Source organism: Entelurus aequoreus, linkage group LG01 (assembly GCF_033978785.1).
Source record: "Entelurus aequoreus isolate RoL-2023_Sb linkage group LG01, RoL_Eaeq_v1.1, whole genome shotgun sequence".
NCBI classification, from domain to species: Eukaryota; Metazoa; Chordata; class Actinopteri; order Syngnathiformes; family Syngnathidae; genus Entelurus; species Entelurus aequoreus.
This window is the reverse complement of record NC_084731.1, coordinates 30,992,122-31,011,045: the sequence shown is the minus strand read 5'-3', so window position 1 is coordinate 31,011,045 and position 18,924 is coordinate 30,992,122. Positions and strand designations below refer to the sequence as shown.

General features: G+C 41.0%; 1 protein-coding gene across 2 annotated transcripts in view; it reads left to right on the top strand.

Moving 5' to 3' along the window:
- LOC133650363 (E3 ubiquitin-protein ligase RNF123) overlaps nucleotides 1–18,924 on the top strand; it is a 74,462-nt gene that overhangs the window by 18,501 nt on the left and 37,037 nt on the right. For both annotated transcript variants that reach the window (XM_062047521.1, XM_062047513.1), the window contains exons 12-24: nucleotides 38–142; nucleotides 275–400; nucleotides 5,789–5,881; nucleotides 5,951–6,026; nucleotides 6,098–6,213; nucleotides 6,555–6,654; nucleotides 7,969–8,030; nucleotides 8,455–8,526; nucleotides 8,667–8,787; nucleotides 13,754–13,855; nucleotides 14,868–14,968; nucleotides 18,245–18,437; nucleotides 18,663–18,808. In XM_062047521.1, the coding sequence (XP_061903505.1) occupies nucleotides 38–142; nucleotides 275–400; nucleotides 5,789–5,881; nucleotides 5,951–6,026; nucleotides 6,098–6,213; nucleotides 6,555–6,654; nucleotides 7,969–8,030; nucleotides 8,455–8,526; nucleotides 8,667–8,787; nucleotides 13,754–13,855; nucleotides 14,868–14,968; nucleotides 18,245–18,437; nucleotides 18,663–18,808 (1,413 nt within the window). The remainder of the gene's footprint in view (nucleotides 1–37; nucleotides 143–274; nucleotides 401–5,788; nucleotides 5,882–5,950; nucleotides 6,027–6,097; nucleotides 6,214–6,554; nucleotides 6,655–7,968; nucleotides 8,031–8,454; nucleotides 8,527–8,666; nucleotides 8,788–13,753; nucleotides 13,856–14,867; nucleotides 14,969–18,244; nucleotides 18,438–18,662; nucleotides 18,809–18,924) is intronic.

Genomic DNA, 18,924 nt, shown 5'->3' with positions numbered 1-18,924 from the left:
CGGCGGTCTTTTAAACTAAAGCTAATGTTCCTTGCAGGAAGAGCGCTTGCTCGAGAAGGATTGTTCTCTTTGGAGGCTTAACGGAGAACCAACAGTCCTCATCACGCTTGCTCACATCTTCAACCACTTTGCTCCTCTCATGGTAAAAACCTCTTCCTATATATTTGAGAGCAGCCTCTCATTGGTCTATTGTCCACTCATTCATTAGTATCATCTTCCTGCTCTTAAACATTTACTATAGCACACTGATGTCACCTTCTCTTTACATGCCTAGTGTAAAGTTTACCTGGTGGAGGACGTGCTCATGAACTTCCTGTTGGGGATTCTGGAGGGTGGAGGTTCCGTGGATGAACACCCGCTCATTCAGCAGCTGCTGGACCTCTTCTGGCTTCTCATGGAGGTAAATACAGTGGAACCTCGATTTATGGACTAAATTTGTTCTTAAACTCGTTTTGTAAGTAGAAAAGTTTCTCCATCAGAAAAAATGAAAATATGAATAATTTTTTCCAGCCTTGACAAAAGATCATATGTAGGTAAACGTTTGCACACTTTGAATACAATAGAAAGAGTCATAGAGTACTGTATATTAATCAAACATAGCTAGGGTAATTAATAACAAAGTCAAAACAACAGCAACCAGCTGAACTGTCCCTCCTCGTGCTGCTAAGATAAGATGAGAATATTTATTGTCCTTGCACAAGCAAACACAGTACACCAGTTCAATTAAATTTTGGGCACAGAATTTCTCCTCAGTGCTGAAGAAAATTTAGAAAATAAATAAATAAATAAACTGGAATTGTATCCACTCATTATAAAAACTTTACATTGCAAGCATGTTATTGCACGCATTAAAACAAGTTATATTATCAATGTTGCTGATTGCTCTTGTGCATGAAATGACACAATTTCAAAGTCACATGTTTGTATTTAACAGGACTTTGGCCCGGTTATAAAAATTGTCCCTCAGTTTATTTGTTCGTGTTTTCAGTACTGTGAATCTTCTGCCTGAGGGCAACAGCTGAAACATCCGGTTTCCTGGTTGTGTACTGTCTTTTAAAATGCTTCGTGTTCTCTTGAGACAACGGGTGCTATAGAGGTCCTTTAGGGAGGGGAGAGGGCGCCCAATTATTTTTTGGGCGGTGTTGATGATCCTCTGTAGTGCCTTTTTGTGTGCCATGGTGCAGCTGGCGAACCACACAGATATACAATACGTCAGCAGACTATCAACGGAGCAGCGGTAGAAGTCAGCAGCACCCTCTTCAAGTTGATCCTCCTGAGGATCCTCAGGCAGTAGAGCCGCTTTTGGCCTCTCTTCACGACCGCAGAGGTGTTGGAGCTCCATTTGAAGTCTTCATCCATGTGCACGCCTAGGAACTTTAAGCTTGGCACCCTCTCCACACACTCCCCGTTTATGTGGATGAAGTCGTATCAGCCTTCCTTTTTCTGTAGTCCACAATCACCTCCTTTGTCTTAGAGATGTTGAGGTCCAGGTTATTACCAGCACACCACCATACCAGTCTCTGAACCCCCTCCCTCTACACTGTCTCATCACCTCCAGAGATCAGTCCCACTAAAGTAGTCTTGTCTGCAAATTTGACGATGGCATTGTCTGGGTGAGAGGTGATGCAGTCGTGGGTGTACAGAGTGCAGAGATTCCACAAGCTTGTGGCGAGCCAATGTTAAGGCTGAGGGCTGTGGAGAGACGAGGCCCAACTCTGACTCTCTTCACCCGGTCCGAGAGGAATTCTCTGAAACAGTGCCTGTGCCTCAGCAGTGCCTTCACCTCTTTAGTCATCCAGGGTTTCTGGTTGGAGTTTTCCCGGAGACGTTTGTCAACACTGACACTATCAATGCAGAAGGTGATGTAGGCGATCACAGATGTGGTGTACTCCTCTAGGTCCTGGTGTTCAAACACACTCCAATTTGTGCTCTCAAAGCAGTCTAGCAGCAGGTGTAGTGCACCTTCTGCCCATGTTTTCACAGTTTTTATGGTTGGGGGTTCTCTCTTCCTGAGGAGGGTGTATGCAGGAATCAGCAGCATGGACATGTGATCTGAAAGACCCAGATGTGGTAGTTGTCTTGCTCTATAGTCTTTTTGGATATTGCTGTAGGATTTGTCCAATGTGTTTGCTCCTCTTGTGGCACACTTGACATGCTGACTGAATCTGGGGAGTACTGTCTTCAGTTCAACATGGTTAAAGTCTCCCGCTACGATGTGCACTGCATCAGTATAAGAGCTCTGCCGGCTGCTAACTGCTCTATATAGTTCCCCCAAAGCTATGTTAGCATTAGCATTGGGTGGTATGTAGACTTCCATTACCATGACAGTGGTAAACTCACGGGGTAAATAGAAGGGTCTGCATCTCGGTGGAGCGTGTGGCCTCCTAGCCCGATAGCCGAGTTTGGTATGGAAGGTTGTAGTTATTAGCAAAACACTGCAGTCACGGAAACTCTTGTCGGCTGCCATCTGTAGTCTCAGCTCGTCGATCTTATTCCCAATGGATCTGGCGTTGGAGAGAAGAATGCTGGGAAGCGTCGGTTTCAAAGGTTGTAATTCCTGGCGACTATATGTAGGATTCGCCCAACATACTTTGGTGTTTCCACACAAAAACCCACAAAACAAAGCATACAAAAACACTATACTAAGCACCGAGACTGGAGAGCCATGAGTCGCTGCGTCTATGCGCCGTTATGTCTTCACAAGAGGCAGACACGCACCCATGCAGTCACTAGCCCTGTGGTGCATCCACAATTTGAAATCACAAAACTCCTTAACCTTAACAGTGGTGCATCCACAATTTGAAATCACAAAACTCCTTAACCTTAACACAAAGCATACAAAAACACTATACTAAGCACCGAGACTGGAGAGCCATGAGTCGCTGCGTCTATGCGCCGTTATGTCTTCACAAGAGGCAGACACGCACCCATGCAGTCACTAGCCCTGTGGTGCATCCACAATTTGAAATCACAAAACTCCTTAACCTTAACAGCCAGTGTATGATTATTAGGAACGAAAAATGGAATCTACTTCACCTTGTTTGTAAATTTTCTTGGTGTGCAGCCAAAGAAAAGGGGACAGGGGGTGGAGGCAGTGTTGACAAAGCTGTGGATACGGATAGAGGACGGCGTGGCGAAGTTGGGAGAGTGGCCGTGCCAGCAATCAGAGGGTTACTGGTTCAATCCCCACCTTCTACCATCCTAGTCACGTCCGTTGTGTCCTTGAGCAAGACACTTCATCCTTGCTCCTGATGGGTCCTGGTTAGCGCCTTGCATGGCAGCTCCCGCCATCAGTGTGTGAATGTGTGTGTGAATGGGTGAATGTGGAAATAGTGTCAAAGCGCTTTGAGTTCCTTAAATAGGTAGAAAAGCACTATACAAGTATAACCCATTTACCATTTACTTCCTGACTGTTTGACACCGCACATCTTTTGTCCATTGCTTTCTTTTTACTCATTTTGAGCTAGTAAAATTAGGACAATGCTGTAAAATAGCGAAAAACAAAGTAAAAAAAATACACCTAGGTACATAGTAGCTAACGACATCCCTGCTCTGCTGACCTAAAGGGGTCATATTAGGGTTATTTTCTACATTTTAAACCAGGGGTGGGCAATTAATTTTTACCGGGGGCCGCATGAGCAACCCGAGCACTGCTGGAGGGCCACACCGACAATATTTCAATTAAATTTTGCTCAAATTATTTTTGATATACCGTAAGATAGATAATAATAATAATAACATTTTCATTTAACCTAACTTATCTTTATACAAAAGCAGATGGCTTTTGATGGTTTTATTTTTAACACTTTCTTACACAACACTTCCTGATGTATATTACAATACAAAAATTTCAATTTCTGTCACTTTATACTGCATCCTCTTTGTTGTGAACGTAGCACGCCTGTAAGGTGATTGGCGAAGAAGGAGGAAGCGTTGCTGTTGCGGAAATTAGGTGTGAGGATTGGTTTTCCTTTTGGAAAGAACGAGATAAGTTGAGCTGTGTTAGTATAGCATGCTCAATAAAAGTTTAAAAAGAGCATCAGACTTGGTGTGCACTTATTCTGGACGCTACAATTGATGTCAGAAGTGGGATGAAATGCCTCCCAGTTCGCCTTGCCATCAAACCTGGGAGTCTTCATTGAGGGCGGAATTCCCCCCGTGGCAAGCAGCGTGGCTGCACCTGTAAACGCTGTCTCTGTCTCTCTCTCTCTCTCTCTCTGTCTCTCTCTGTCTCTCTCTCTTTGCGGCGAGCTCCTCACGTGGCACGTACCTCCCGATGACGTAGCACACAAACAGCGCAGTATGCGCAAAGTTTTACTTCTGACACCAATTGTAGCGTCCAGAAGAAGTGCACACCAAGTCTGACGCTCTTTTTAAACTTTTATTGAGCAAGCTATACTAACACAGCTCAACATATCTCGTTCCTTCCACACGCACGTCTCCTCACTTCTCATTTACGCAACTCAAGAAGACAACATCTACTTCAGCAGGTCGTTACACTATATTCTTTAAACACAGCAACGTGTGTACCACAATTAAGCACAACGGATTTACCTTTACTTGGCAGTCCATGTCTTGTTGAAAACACGCCATTCGTCATCAACTTTTCTCTTTTTAGCGTCTCGGGGATAACCGGGCATCACTTGTCGCTATGCGCCTTCACTCACAGGACATACGCACATATAACACTTTTCAAAATAAAAGCAGCACAGTTGTATTGCACGCACGACAAACATGTTTTTTTAAATTTATTTTGTAATTTGTGATTGCCGCTGCGCGCACGAGCATACGTCCACACGGAAGTAATACAAATAACGCTTTTCAAAACAAAAGCAGCACCGTTGTATTGCACACTCGAAATAGATACTTTTTTAAATTTATTTTGTAATTTATAATTGGCCTCACGCGGGCCGGACAGGGACGTACAAAGGGCCGGATGCGGCCCGCGGGCCGCAGAATGCCCAGGTCTGTTTTAAACACTTCCTTGTGGTCTACATAACATGTAATGGTGGTGCTTTGATCCAAATTGTGCATAGATTGTTTTACAGGCCATCTTCAAGCTGTTTTCTGACTGTCTCTTCAGAATTTGAGCCCTCTTCGAGTGCATCTTCTCCCCGTTCGCAATTTTCTAGTTTTTAGTGCTAACATATTGCATCTATTGACAGATATAGGTTAGAATTATACTATCCTTTTTTCTTAAAAATGGCAACAGAGGAGAATTTTAGCATGCATGTATGTGCGTGTACGAGCCAGTCTGCCCCACAAGAGGATGGAGGAAAAGAAGGAACTTATTTTGACTACAACTGAATAAAATGGCTGACTCGCTCAAAGCTCTTCGTGTAAACAGCTACCATGTATGGAGATTTTCGCTAACGTAACTAAGGCAAACTACGTCACTAAAGTCTCAAATTACAAATGGCTCATTTGGAAGAAGGCAAAATTATTTTATAAAGATCTCTGCCATGTCTTCATGTTTTCATTTCAAATTTTCAGGACGTACGGGGATCCCAAATACACAAAAAAAAATACAAACAGGAAAGAAAAGTTGGTTTTGCGTAGTAGGGCCCCTTTAATGAGCACCGGCGATAGATCAGCCTGCCCAAAATTAGCACAAAATGGCTTAGCTGCAGACACACAATGGGTGGATGCAACGTTTGTACATGGAGGCAAGTCTCGTACAGCAAAGCATTATATTAATCCAGGCTGTGGTTTGTAAATAAAAAAATGTGTACAATGACATGGGATCATATGACATCATCATTGTGAGCATGTGTTTATTTGTGTGCAGGACTATGAAGTGAACGAGTGTCTGAAGCAGCTGATGATGTCACTGTTGAGGGCCTACCGCTTCTCCCCAATCATCCCTGACCTGGGCTTTCAGGTAGGAAGTGTATCCGGTGGCCGGTAAGGGTGATGGAAGTTGTTCACAAGGTTCCTGTTGCTCTTTTAGATCCACTACCTGCGCCTGACCACGGCCATCCTGCGTCATGAGAAGTCCAGGAAGTATCTGCTCAGTAATGTCTTATATCCTTTGTGATAAGGTCAAGCTGGCGTCATTTAGTCACTCGCTTCCACTTTCCTTAACACAACTTCACATTCGATGTGCTGCGCTCCGTTGTCTTTTTTTATATTAAGACGCCACTCAGAGTGAAGGAGGCGGGCCTAGAGGAGCTCATCCCTACCACCTGGTGGCCAACGCACTTTGATAAGGAGGTGTGTGTAACGCATCTAATGCTTCATTCCACATGAACTATTTGGCCAAAAGTGTTGGGAGACAGTCTTAACCAGTCATTGAATCATTTGTATTATTCCAATTTTTGGTGGAACACTTTGGGGAAGAACCCTTTCGGTTCTCAGTGCGCAAAGCAAGGTCCATAACAGAACGATTGTATGAATTTTCCCCAGTAGAACTAGAGCATGTCAAACATTAGTGACCTCACAAATGCATACACTCCAATAATCTTGTAGAAAGTATTCTAAAAAGAGTGCAAGCTGAAAATATAGGAGCTTGTTGCGTGTATGTGACAACACTTTTTGTCTTTTTTCCCTTTCAGGGCAAAGATGAGCGGGACCCCAAGGATGAAAGTTCAGATGAACGTTTGAGGCGGCGAGCTTATGAGCGAGGTTGTCAGAGGCTGAAAAAGAGAATTGAAGGTGTGACCATCAGTTTCTCATGTTTGGATGTTTTTGGTTGAAAATATGGCAGTGGTCGTCAATGTTCGCTCTAATTTTTCATGTGTGGGAGCAAACGCAAAAACTCCCTGAGCATTCAGTGGAGCCCATGTGAGCAACATCAGACGTGCACACTGTGGCTACACCAGCAGCACACCTGTTCCAACCTGACTAAATAACAAGTTAAATCTCCATCCATCCATCCATTTACTACCGCTTGTCCCTTTCGGAGTCGCGGGGGGTGCTGGAGTCTTATCTCAGCTGCATTTGGGCGGAAGGCGGGGTACACCCTGGACAAATCCCCACCTCATCGCAGGGCCAACACAGATAGACAGACAACATTCTCTTATTATTATAATCAAATGACAGCAGTCATTTCCATGAGGTTATTTTCTAATATAAGTGTTTAGGCCCTCTTACAATGACAATAACAAAAAATATTGTTTGTCATGAACTGTGTACTTGTATTGTTTGTCTGGGTGGAGGTCCTGTTTTGGAAATAATTTGTACCCCTTTCAGACATTGCATTTAGTTCCCATTAAAACATTCACATGTTGCACAATGAGATGTAAGCAGGGGATCATGTGTACATTCCTGCAACTTACTGTTTGTAAAAAATATATTTTTATTAGTATTTATTTAATATACTAACAGCATTTCATGATTAATATTTATAAATTAAGATTCCTAATAAATGACACTAGAATAAGCACACATTTGATTGGTAAATCATAGTGTAACGACCTGGAATGACACTTTATGTGTGGTGTTGGAGTTGTCCAACTTTTTGTGTGGCTGTAAACGCATCACTGGCTAAGTGCCGTATGTGCATGTGTTGGCGCAGCGAGCGGCTGCTGTTGATATAACAAAGTTGGTTTTGGTCTGGTTTGTACTGCAGAAAATGACCAGTTTTGCTAGATATAATTTTTTTTACTAATGTTTTGGTGATGAGTTTATGGCAGACAATAAAGAGTTTTGCTCAGTAAAGTGATCGATGGGATTCATGTCCTCAAAGCGTCTCGACAGACGTTACAATATTTGAACAATGATGACGAAAACTGTTTTCTCTGTCGTGTCCGTGTCGTGTCGAAAATTGTTATGCTCTTATTTTTTTATTTGATTTTATGCGTGGCATAGATTTGTCGTGCGCAGAGGACGCTTGAGCAGTGCGCAATTGCACAGGCACGCACCTTAGAGGGAACGTTGGTGGTCGTTATTCTTTCTAACAAGTATAATAAATCATGTTTGCTCTCTTATTGTTCTGCTCAAATGTGATGAGCGCTTCTCTCCTCCTAGTGGTGGAGGAGCTGCAAGTGCAGATTCTGAGACTGCTGCTTAATAACAAGGACAAAACGACGGTACGTGCATGTTTGTCACTGTTATGTCGTCTAAGTATTGTAAATGTTACCTTGAATTTTCCAAGTCACTCTCGCAAAATTATCTTCCAATGATTAAGAAAAAAAAAGATCTTGTTTTTCACTTCATGTGGAATCTTATTCCACATGCCCGAAGAAAATATGTGGAGGTCCTTTTGTTTTCACGTAACTTTCAGTAAGCATCTGTTTGGGGGGAGGGAGAGGTTTGGAGCCTATCCCAACTGCACTTAGACGGAAGGCATGGTAGACTCTGAATAAGTCGCCACCTCATCGCAGGACCAACAGAGATAGACAGACAACTTTCACACTCACATTTACAAACGAGGGCCAGTTTGCTGGGCCAGTTTACTGTTGCCAATCAGCCTATGACAATGTCAGCTAATTGTGTGTGTTTGCTCGCTGCCAGGGCCAAGCCTCACGCTACATTTTCCTGAATAAGTTCCGCAAGTTTCTGCAAGAGAATGCCAGCAACAGAGGGGTATGATGAGCATTTGGCGCTATTAAGTCACTCTAATCATCAGGCTAACCTCATACTTCTCTTGGGAGATTTATGTGACCTGGAGATGATGAATCCTGCATAAAACATTTTTGTGTCTGTGTCTGTGTGTGTTTGTACAGCATCCTACAGCTCTGTGCCCTCCAGAGTACATGGTGTGTTTCCTGCACCGGCTCATCACAGCTGTGCGTGCATGCTGGGATGAAGGCAGTAGGAAGAGTCTAGGTAGCACCAACAGTGAGGGTAAGAACCACCCTTTAAATATTGGCATGTCCTCAGTAGGGATGTATATGTACTCAGGTGTCATACCGGACCGTTCGATCTGCCATGCACGGTACAATCTGCCCCTTTGGACCGTGGCACTGAATATGTGTGTGTGTGTGTGTGTGTGTGTGTGTGTGTGTGTGTGTGTGTGTGTGTGTGTGTGTGTGTGTGTGTGTGTGTGTGTGTGTGTGTGTGTGTGTGTGTGTGTGTGTGTGTGTGTGTGTGCGTGCGTGCGTGCGTGCGCGCGCGTGCGTGCGTGCGTGCGTTTGTGTGTGTGTGTGGGTGGGGGTGGGTGGGTGGGTGGGTGCGCGTGTGCCTGTCCACGGTAGGGATACATTCAGAGTAGGGTTGTCCCGATATCAATATTTTGGTACCTGTACCGAAAAGTATTTTAATACTTTTTAAAATAAAGCACCACAAAAAATTTAATTATTGGCTATATTTTAACATAACATGGTATGATATATTAAACATATGTTTCTTATTGCAATCAAAGAAGAATTTTAGCATTAAACAAGATAGTGAACAAACGAAACAACTTGTCTTAAGGTAGTAAGTAAGCAAATAAAGGCTCCTAATTTGGCTGCTGACGTATGCAGGAACATATCTTGCCATTTCCCACATTATTATTTCATCACAATTATGAGGGAAAAGCGGTATGGTATGATATGCTCTTTATTGTCATTGCACAAGTACAACGAAATTTAATTTTTACAGCAAACCCCTTCAAGATTAGACAAACAAACATTGTACAGGTAGACAGAAGGAACGGTGATGGGTCGCCACTTAACGGCGCCCCGTAAAAGGTGGGGAAAAAGGTAGACGCTGAGGAAAGATAAGTAAACCAAAAAAAGTCAATCTCAGACTGCCCGCCTATGGGGGGGGCGCGTTGTACACTAGGGCCTAAAAAAAACTTGACAGCCAATAAGCACACATAAACATTTTACACAGAAACCACAAGACTTGCAACATGATTAGAAAATGGATTATTGATTTACTTGTTCATTTACGGTTAATATCAGCTTACTTTCTGTTTTAATATGTTTTATCTACACTTTTGTTAAAATGCAATAATCACTGATTCTTCTGTTGTTTGATACTCTAAATAAGTGTTGGGTGATACTACAAATGTTATTATTAATCCAAGACCAAGTAGTTACAGGGTCTTAAATTGGTCATATTTAAAGTTCTTCTGTGTCTAGGGACGTATTTCCTGACTTTATAAACAATAAAAAAGACAAAGGATTTTGTGATAATAAAAAATATTGATGTAATCATTGTAGTATCGACTATGTACTATCGTAGTAGTATCGTACCGTTACAGTCAATGTCTGTGTATGTAGACCCACCAATGGCATTTGTTTACATTCAGAGCGCTATTTGCTGTTAGCGGTTAGCTATTGTATGCTCCTATGGTGTGTTTTGCCATTCCTCGTCCTGTAGGGATGATACTTGTAAAAAACGTAGTTTATTTGTCGCCATGGCGGTGAGGATTAGTAATTTAGAAGTGGCTAAAACACTACCAACTGCAAATGGACGTTAGTCGCTAGCTAACGGCTAACAAGCGCAAGAGCTAAGCACCTGATAATGTCTCCTAATAGGTGCCATTTTGGGATCCTCATGGCCCTGTGACAAGGTGGCGACTTGTCCAGGGAGTACCCTGCCTTCTGCCCAAATGCAGCTGGGATTGGCTCCAGCACCCCCAGGACCCTGAGAGGGACAAGCGGTAGAATATGGATGGATGGATGGATATACACACCATAATAATACCCGTATGTTGAAGCACAGCATGTATGACTACGGTAGCCGTAATGCGCCGACAATTCATAGTAGCTTATCAAAGTCATACTAAAACATATTTAGAGATTTTTGAGGGCTGTGTGTAATGTTCTATTATTCTCAATGAAACATCAAAAAATTAGGCTTGCTTGCCAGCATCATCTTGCAGTCCAAACTTATCTTTTATATGTGACTGCCATCTACCGGTCACACGTATCATTACACCATGGTTGGTCAGCACAACCAGAATTAATACGTACATTAGGCGCACCGGGTTATAAGGTGCACTATTGATTTTTGAGAAAATGAAAGGATTTTAAGTGTGCCTTATCGTCTGAAAAATATGTTAGTACCGACAAGAATACCGATTATTACAGGTATCAATAAGGAATATCGATATTGGTATTGCGAGCGTAGAAGTTAAACTACAAGATTATGAAGGAACAGCAACTTCAGTGAGACACAGCGTTTTACTGACTGCTAGAACACGTTGTGGTGTGTGCGGAAATTCCGCCCTCAATGTGGACTTGCAGGGCAGGAAGAATCGAGAGAACATACAGTACATACCGTCTAAGTTTATTGTAAGAATTTTTTTTTTAATGTCTAAATATTTTTATATCACACTTTTTGTTTTTGCTTGTTCTGAATCAACTCCTCAAATGTAGCATGCACTGAAAAACTCTACTGACACTATTTGTTCAAATCATTTTTGAGTTTTTGGACAAAATATTTTTATTACTAAAATGATCATTAAACTTTTTTTGTGTCAGTACACTTTATTTTTACACTACCTTGAATTCAAAGTGTACATTCATGTATTTTCATTAAATATAACCTACAGTATTTGAGTTGTAAAAAACTTAGTGGTAAATAGCCCTGATGTATAAAGTAATCAAGGAATAAAAGGCCATTTACTATTTCAAAGTGTTGTTTAATAACTGTTAATTTGAAAGAAAAGTAATATAATTGTATTGAGTACACCACTGACACTTAGTTTATTGCCTATTGCAGTTTTTGATGACAGGCAAAATAACGAAAGAACTTTGAGAGGAAAAACAAAACACACAAAAGGGTCCGGACCATACCTCAGTGTCTTCTTGTTGTCTAACAACCTTTGTAAAGCTCTTTTTAGTTTGTCTGTATGTGCAATATTTTGCACAGCACCGCAATGTGGTCGTTTGGGATTTACTCTAAATTGCAATGATGCAAAATATAATGCTTGTATCAGAAATGTGCGACATTAGCTCATGTTTTTAAGCCTTATTTAACAACATTATTGATTTTCGGGTTGGAATGTATTTTTTGGTACTAGATTCAAATTGGGTTGGTACAGAAGGGCCGTTAAAAGATTTTTGACAAATAATATGGCTATCGGGATTTTTTATCTAGCTAACGGTCTTAGTTATGACACCGCCGTCGTCAGAAGGTGATGCTTGTTTGCCGCTTGAGGGCTTATATGTTTAAATGTGTGTGCTCACTTACCTAAAAGACTGAAAACTCAGCTCGAAGCAATATTTGTCCCAAATTAGTTGTGTGCAAGGGAGAAAACAACATAGAAGCTATGCAAGTGCTATTGTAAGTATTAGCAAATGCGTAGCTATGGAGTGAAATTACTGCCAAAACTCCTCAAACACAAAAATGTTACACAAACACACAAAAGGATTCGCAAGAATAAAACATTTTCTTCAAGTTAAAAAGAATTTGAAAGTAAAAAAACAATTTTCTTGAAGATAAAAACAATTTTCTTTTGGCACTGTTTTTCCACTTTAGCACGATTCTTCGCTTCCAAACGGCAGCATCTGTAATTCGCACTCTACAACAACGGGAGGTGCTGCGCATTCAATTTAAGGCCGACTGCAATACTGATTTGCTGCAGTGCATTCAGCCAAAAATAACATCTGTATACGGACACCACTATGATTACGCTCACAACTCTTTCATGGCAGAAACGTAGTAAGAAGTCACATGTAAAAAGACAGCAAATCGATGAAATACGGACAGATTTTTTTTCCCCCACCCTCAGGCCACTTATCATACTACAGCAGTCAACTTAAAACACACGCGAGGGCCTGGTTACACACGATGAGATACAGAATCAAACATTAGTTCACAGACACGCGAATTGGATGACTGGATAATTTTGCTACAATATTACTTCCATAAAAGCTGAAGGACAGCAGCATGTTTGACGGCTTAATTCAAACAAATTTCCTACAATGCTTTGACAATGGCAAGTCATGGTGAACAATGTTAAGTACTGTATGTAGTTATTTGCTCCGCTAATATAAGTTTCTGTCATTAGCTATGTGCACATGGACGCATTTAATCGGATTAAAAACCTAACCGGAATAAAAATGCTTCATGTAAACAGGCCATTCGATCACACACGTTCAGATCAAAATTTCAATTCTGATCGAGACGGGTTGTTTATGCCAATAGTCATTCAGATTGTAGAGCATGAAAACACATCTTCCAAATATCAGGTTGGAATTATCCTTACTGCGCATGTTGTTGATGTCAGCTATAATTTGGTGGTGGAGTGGGGACTAAATTTTATAATCTCAGAATGAAAACAAGTCTTTCTGTGGCAACCCAAATAACATCTTTATGAACACCAAATTACTTTAAGTACTGATGAATATCCGTACCGGTAAAGAAAATTGTATTAGTATCGATAAAATCCTAACGATTTACATCCCTACCTATTGTCATTGGTTTCATTTCGCACAGCGACAGAAGCTTGTGCGTGCGTTTTATAATAAGCAAAGGCGATTTTAAAAAAAACATTCATAATGTTACCTAGGTTCCATGTACAGTAAGTATAATGTACATGTCCACAGTCACCGACCGCCTATAAGCAAGAGGCGATACACAACAAATCTTTAAAAAAAAAAAAAGGACGGCAAGTCTTTCTGTGGCAGCCCTAATTGAATTTTGGCGGTCTAGTATGGATAACTGAATGTATGGAAACATTGGTGTCTGAGGACCTTCTCAAGAGCAGAGAGCAAACCAGACTAAGTAATTTGCTTGATCTGCTCCTGAATGTTAACTAACGCTGTTTGGGTTTGTGAGTTCCCATGGTGCTCCTTACATGTCACCTTTGTCTCATTTCCTATTCTCTTCATGTCTCCCCTTCAAATATTCCTCCCATGTCTTCCTGCTTCAGCCGCCTACGTCCCTCCCCAGATCTTCTACAATGGGAAGGTGGACTACTTCGATCTGCAGAGGCTCGGGGGGCTCCTTTCCCACCTCAAGAAAACACTTAAAGGTCAGTTTGTAATCACAGCCAAAGTCAAGAAACATATACAGCAAGACCACGAGGTCCAAACGAGACAAATCATCACCTTTTTTTTTTAAGAGAACCCTGATAAGTGACACATTTTTCCGCTAGAGGGCGCAGTTGCTTTGTGTCCATGTAAGAACAAACTCGGGTGACAATGACAATTGACTGCAGTAATCCTGATAATGGGGTTTTCATTTTTACATGAAAGATCGGAAGATTTGGAAATTAGGTGACTGTGGTGGTTCTGATGTTGTCTTTATCTTTAAGGACCAGTCACAGCAAACTTTGATTTTATTATTATTATTATACAGGATAGATGGTAAAGTCACTGTTGATTCCTCACAGTTGGTGTTGTTTGAGAGCTCCTTATCATCCTCTCCAGGAAGATGTTTTTCCTCACTGTGTCTCATCAGTTTTGGCGCTGCAGGAATCAGCTCCTGATTAACATCCCGCCGTTAAGCGGTGTAAATCAGCGGCTCGTTCATCACCGCAGTGGCGTTCTGAACCTACTGCTAACTTGGCCTGAGCTCGTTTATTGATTAGCCTACTTTTCAGTGTGATTGAGCGCCACACGCATCGTCAAAAGTAGGAACCGGACCAGCTGGCTAACGAGCACGTCAGGCGTTGTAGTGCCATAGAAGTGCCATTCACCGCATGACTTGTAGAAGCAAACAAATGTTTGTCACCCACACTTTGCCTTACTGATAGGTGTGTTACTTGAGGAGATGTATTGATTTAGAATTGGTCTGGCTGTTGTAGGAAAAGGTCAATTGGCACTATCAGAAAGAGAGACAAGGAGTAGTTTTTTCTTCCCAGAAGAGTGGAAGCTCTAAAATTCCACATTTTCTCCACTTTTCACTTCCTGTAGCTTTCCCAATATGTATGTTATTACAGTTTGGACCCACACACATATTATGGGTTAATGGTTTTTTAAATTGGGCCCTTGGACAGCATCATGAATCTCTGCGATGTGAAGATGTTTTTTGTTTTCCTCCAGATGATTTGGCGAGTAAAGCAAACATAATCATCGACCCTGCAGAGATCCAGGCTACGTCCATGGACGACCTGGACGAGGACGAAGAGAGCGGAGCGGCTCAGGTTAAATCCTTACATTCTTTGCTAAAGCTATTATTGCACAGTAAATAATGCGTTCATGTCTTTTTAAGAGAAAGCAGTTGTACTAACTTTTTTCGATCAGATGTGATTAAACAAGATCAGGAGAATCACATTCTGATAGACTTACGGAAAAAAACAATCACAGACCAATCCATACATTCTTGTGCCTACATTTAGCCAACTACAGAAGGCACCATGCAATGTAAACTAATCAGAAGCAACGTAAGGCGGGTATTTGTGTCTTTATTTTTTACACGCACCTCAGCGCAGTGTTGTCAACTTGGCGACTTGCTTGCTAAATCTAGTATCTTTCCAACTCCTCTTAGTGACTTTCTTTCTCAAAAGCGACTAGTTTGGAGACATGAAAGCACGTAACACTCTAATGTCTTGAACGTACAAGCGATGCTGCCTTGAGCCTTTGCTCTCGGGCCCTGTCTACTGAATGTCTACTTTTAGACAGCTTGTATTGAAAACACGTTTCGTTGTACTTTTAAATGCAATCACAATAAAGTCCATTCCATTCTCGTCAGAGCAGAGAGGAGCCACTGTTTCTGGGTTGGTTGAGATGTAAGTATTTTATCACGGTCTTAAAAAAAACAAAAAAAAACATCGTTCATGTCAATGAGACAGTCAATAGTTCATGTCAATGAGACAGTCAATAGACTTGCTTCGTTTGTGAATACCACAACGATTCATTCTTTTGTTCAAGTTTGATACAAGTTCAAGTTTAACAATGTAGAACAAAGAAAAATACAACTAACCTAAGAATCAAAAGAAAAAACATATATTTTTTAGTTTATGGATTGCAATGCCTTGAAGTTGATAGTTCTATTTGCTCAAAATTAATACAGGAACTGCCTCGTCTGTTTTGTATATGTGTCTATTTAAAAAATAAACACATGACATTGTTCTGACATGATACGTTTAATTTTCTTTTCACCATGCAAAGCTTCCATCTGCATCGTATGGCATCGAATCACATCGTATCGAATCGTATAGTTTTAAAAAGTATTGTTAGTGAATCGTATTGTAACCCATGTATCAAGATTCATATCGGATCGCTCTCCTGCTCCTTGCAATTTTATTATAGATCATAAATCATGCATCTCACCTACGAAGTAGATGGCTGACGATATAATCCGACAAGTTGGGACACTTTGACAGCTATTTAAGACCTGGAACTGGCCAGAATGACACGAGAAAAACTTGTTCCCCCCCCCCCCCCCCACTCTTTCACACCGTTTCTTCGCGAGGATTATGAGACATTCTTCATCTAAATATATGAACATCTTAGCAGTAGGCATCCTAATGAGAGCAGATCTTATTCAGTAAGTGATGTTTTTTTTATGTTTGTTGGCTCTCAAAAAGCCTGCAGTGAGAAATCAGTTATGAAGAAGAGAAAAAAAGCAAACGTGATGCGTTTTTTAAATTAATGCGCCACGTATGGTTAAAATGATCCAAATACGTAAATAACAAATGTTATTATAAATGTACGTGTTACTACATTACATATATACTTACATCATGTATATACAACCCTAATGGAGGTGTTTGGATGTTCTTTTGGGGGCTTAATAGGCAGAATTGAAAGGCTCCATTATAAGCAGACTTTTGATCGCATTTATTTAATATTTAGAATGCATTAAAAAACTAACATCCATCGTTGTTCACTTTTTTGGAATTTTGCCTACCATTCACAGTCCTTATGTAAGACAAGAACACATTTGTATTTCTTTTTTTATGCCTTCTAACATGAAGTAAACGCTGGCAAAAGTCAGCTTGCAAAGGAGTCAATTGGAATCGCTCTATCCCACCTTTAAGGTGTTTTAAGACATTTTCAAACACCTCCATCAGGGTTTTATATACATGCTGTAAGTACAGTATATATCTTATTGTAATAACAGGCACATTCATATAATATTTGGTGATGTTAAACATAAGGCGGCGCATAAATTCCATAGACTCATCACAACGTTCACTTTTTCCATAAACAACAACACTGACTACTACTCACAGCAGACTTTGAGAGAGACAACAAACTTAATAAAACAAACACTTATTGTACAAGGTCTGTTCTCACTGGGATGCAGACTGATGGGATGTTCATATCTTCTTGTTTAGATGAAGAATGAATCCTAGTCCTCGTGACAGGCAAAAAAAAAAGTTGGGTGCAAAACCAGCGTCTTTTTGTGTCTTTCATGCCGTCCTCGGGTCTAGTCAAAGTTGACCAACATCTCGGTTTATAGCTACATCCTTCTACTATCCAGGTGAGAAACATGATTTATGGTCTATAATTAACTTTCACCAGCTCAGAGGGGAGAAAGCAGCTTACTGGCTCATGATGTCAATAAAGTAGCATAAGATCGTTACCTCTCTGTGACTAATACGCCGCTAAAAGTAAGTTCTTAATGTTAGCACTTTCAATAACAATATTACTAATACTTGGTTGATATTCAGGTCACAAAATGTAAATGGAGTATTGTTGGTGCTTTTTAGATATTTTTAGTGGGTTTTATGGGCGCACTAGATGCAATGGCGTCATGGCTACAATTAGCTCCATTGTTAACTGACTTTTATTTACAAGTTAGAATAAATTAAAAATGACATATGTGTTCTTGTCTCATAAGAATTGTGAATGATAGGCAAAATTCCAAAAAAGTGCAGTTCCCCTTTAAGTAAAGCTTTCAATGAGAAGGAAAGGAGCTTCTTCTCCTTCAGGATGTGAGGAAACACAACAAAAAGGTTAGGGTAAAGTATTATTTTCATCTAATCATAGCATGTACATAATAACACTGACGTGCAACAGTGACATAAATGCTTTTTATATGCAGTCTGAATGGATCAGCGAATATGCATGATGTGACTGAGTAAATCTATGTATTTTTTATTTTAAGTTTATTTTCGACCATGTCTTGTGGAAAAAATAGCGGTGACCACTTCAATATATATATGTAAATAGTGTACATTTTCAAAATATAAATGATGATACTTCTAAAGAAGGTGGGGTGTGGTTTCATTTGCAGTCTGGGAACGCCTCGAGAATTGAATATCTTGCAAACGTGTTGTAAAAGTGACTGTGGGACAAAATTTACACCAAAGCATATCAAATACATGTTATCTGGACAACAAGGAAGTTTTTTAAATGGAGATTTTAACCATCATAGGTCCCCTTTAAGTACAGAAATGCGCCAATTGAGACACCGCAACCATTTCTCTGTGTTTGTGTTGTATCTCTTTTTGCCACTTGCTGACCATCAGAGGCCGTTTGGTGCGGTGGCGATGGGTGGAGCTCTGGCGAGACCCAGCTGGCTGAGCTCGCCCACCCTGGGTCGAGCCAATCGCTTCCTCAGCACAGCCGCCGTCAGCCTCATGACCCCTAGGCGACCCCTCAGCCAGCCCGAGAAGGTCAAAATTCGCACCCTTGCTGTGGAGCATAGGACCGAAGAGGACAGTGAGTCATTTCACATTTTCAGCACACAGCCGGTCTCTCGTTTATTAATTTGTCAGCATGGCATCATTTTTCTCTATTTTTCTCTATGTGATAATGATTTGTTACCAACGCTTCCTGTCTAGACAGGAAGCCGACAAAGGTGTGAGGACACAGAGTGGCAAGATGCCTCCTGGAGAAATAACAATTACGCGTCTCCTCTTTGTCTCTTTTGTCCGCCGCCTCAAGTCGAGGGTAGCCATGGTAACGACGGCTTGTTGCTCGGACGACCCCTGGAAGAGTCGGATCAGCCAATGGCAGATAAGTCCCTGCTGGAGATTATTGATGGCATTGTGATGATGTACAACCTGAGCGTTCATCAGCAGCTAGGGAAGGTATGTTAGTTTGTTTCATAAGAAAAATAATAAGGATATAATGGTGTTTTTTACACTCTGTTACCTAGCATTCATTTTAACTATCTGTTTACACTGCACACACATTGAGTAAAAAT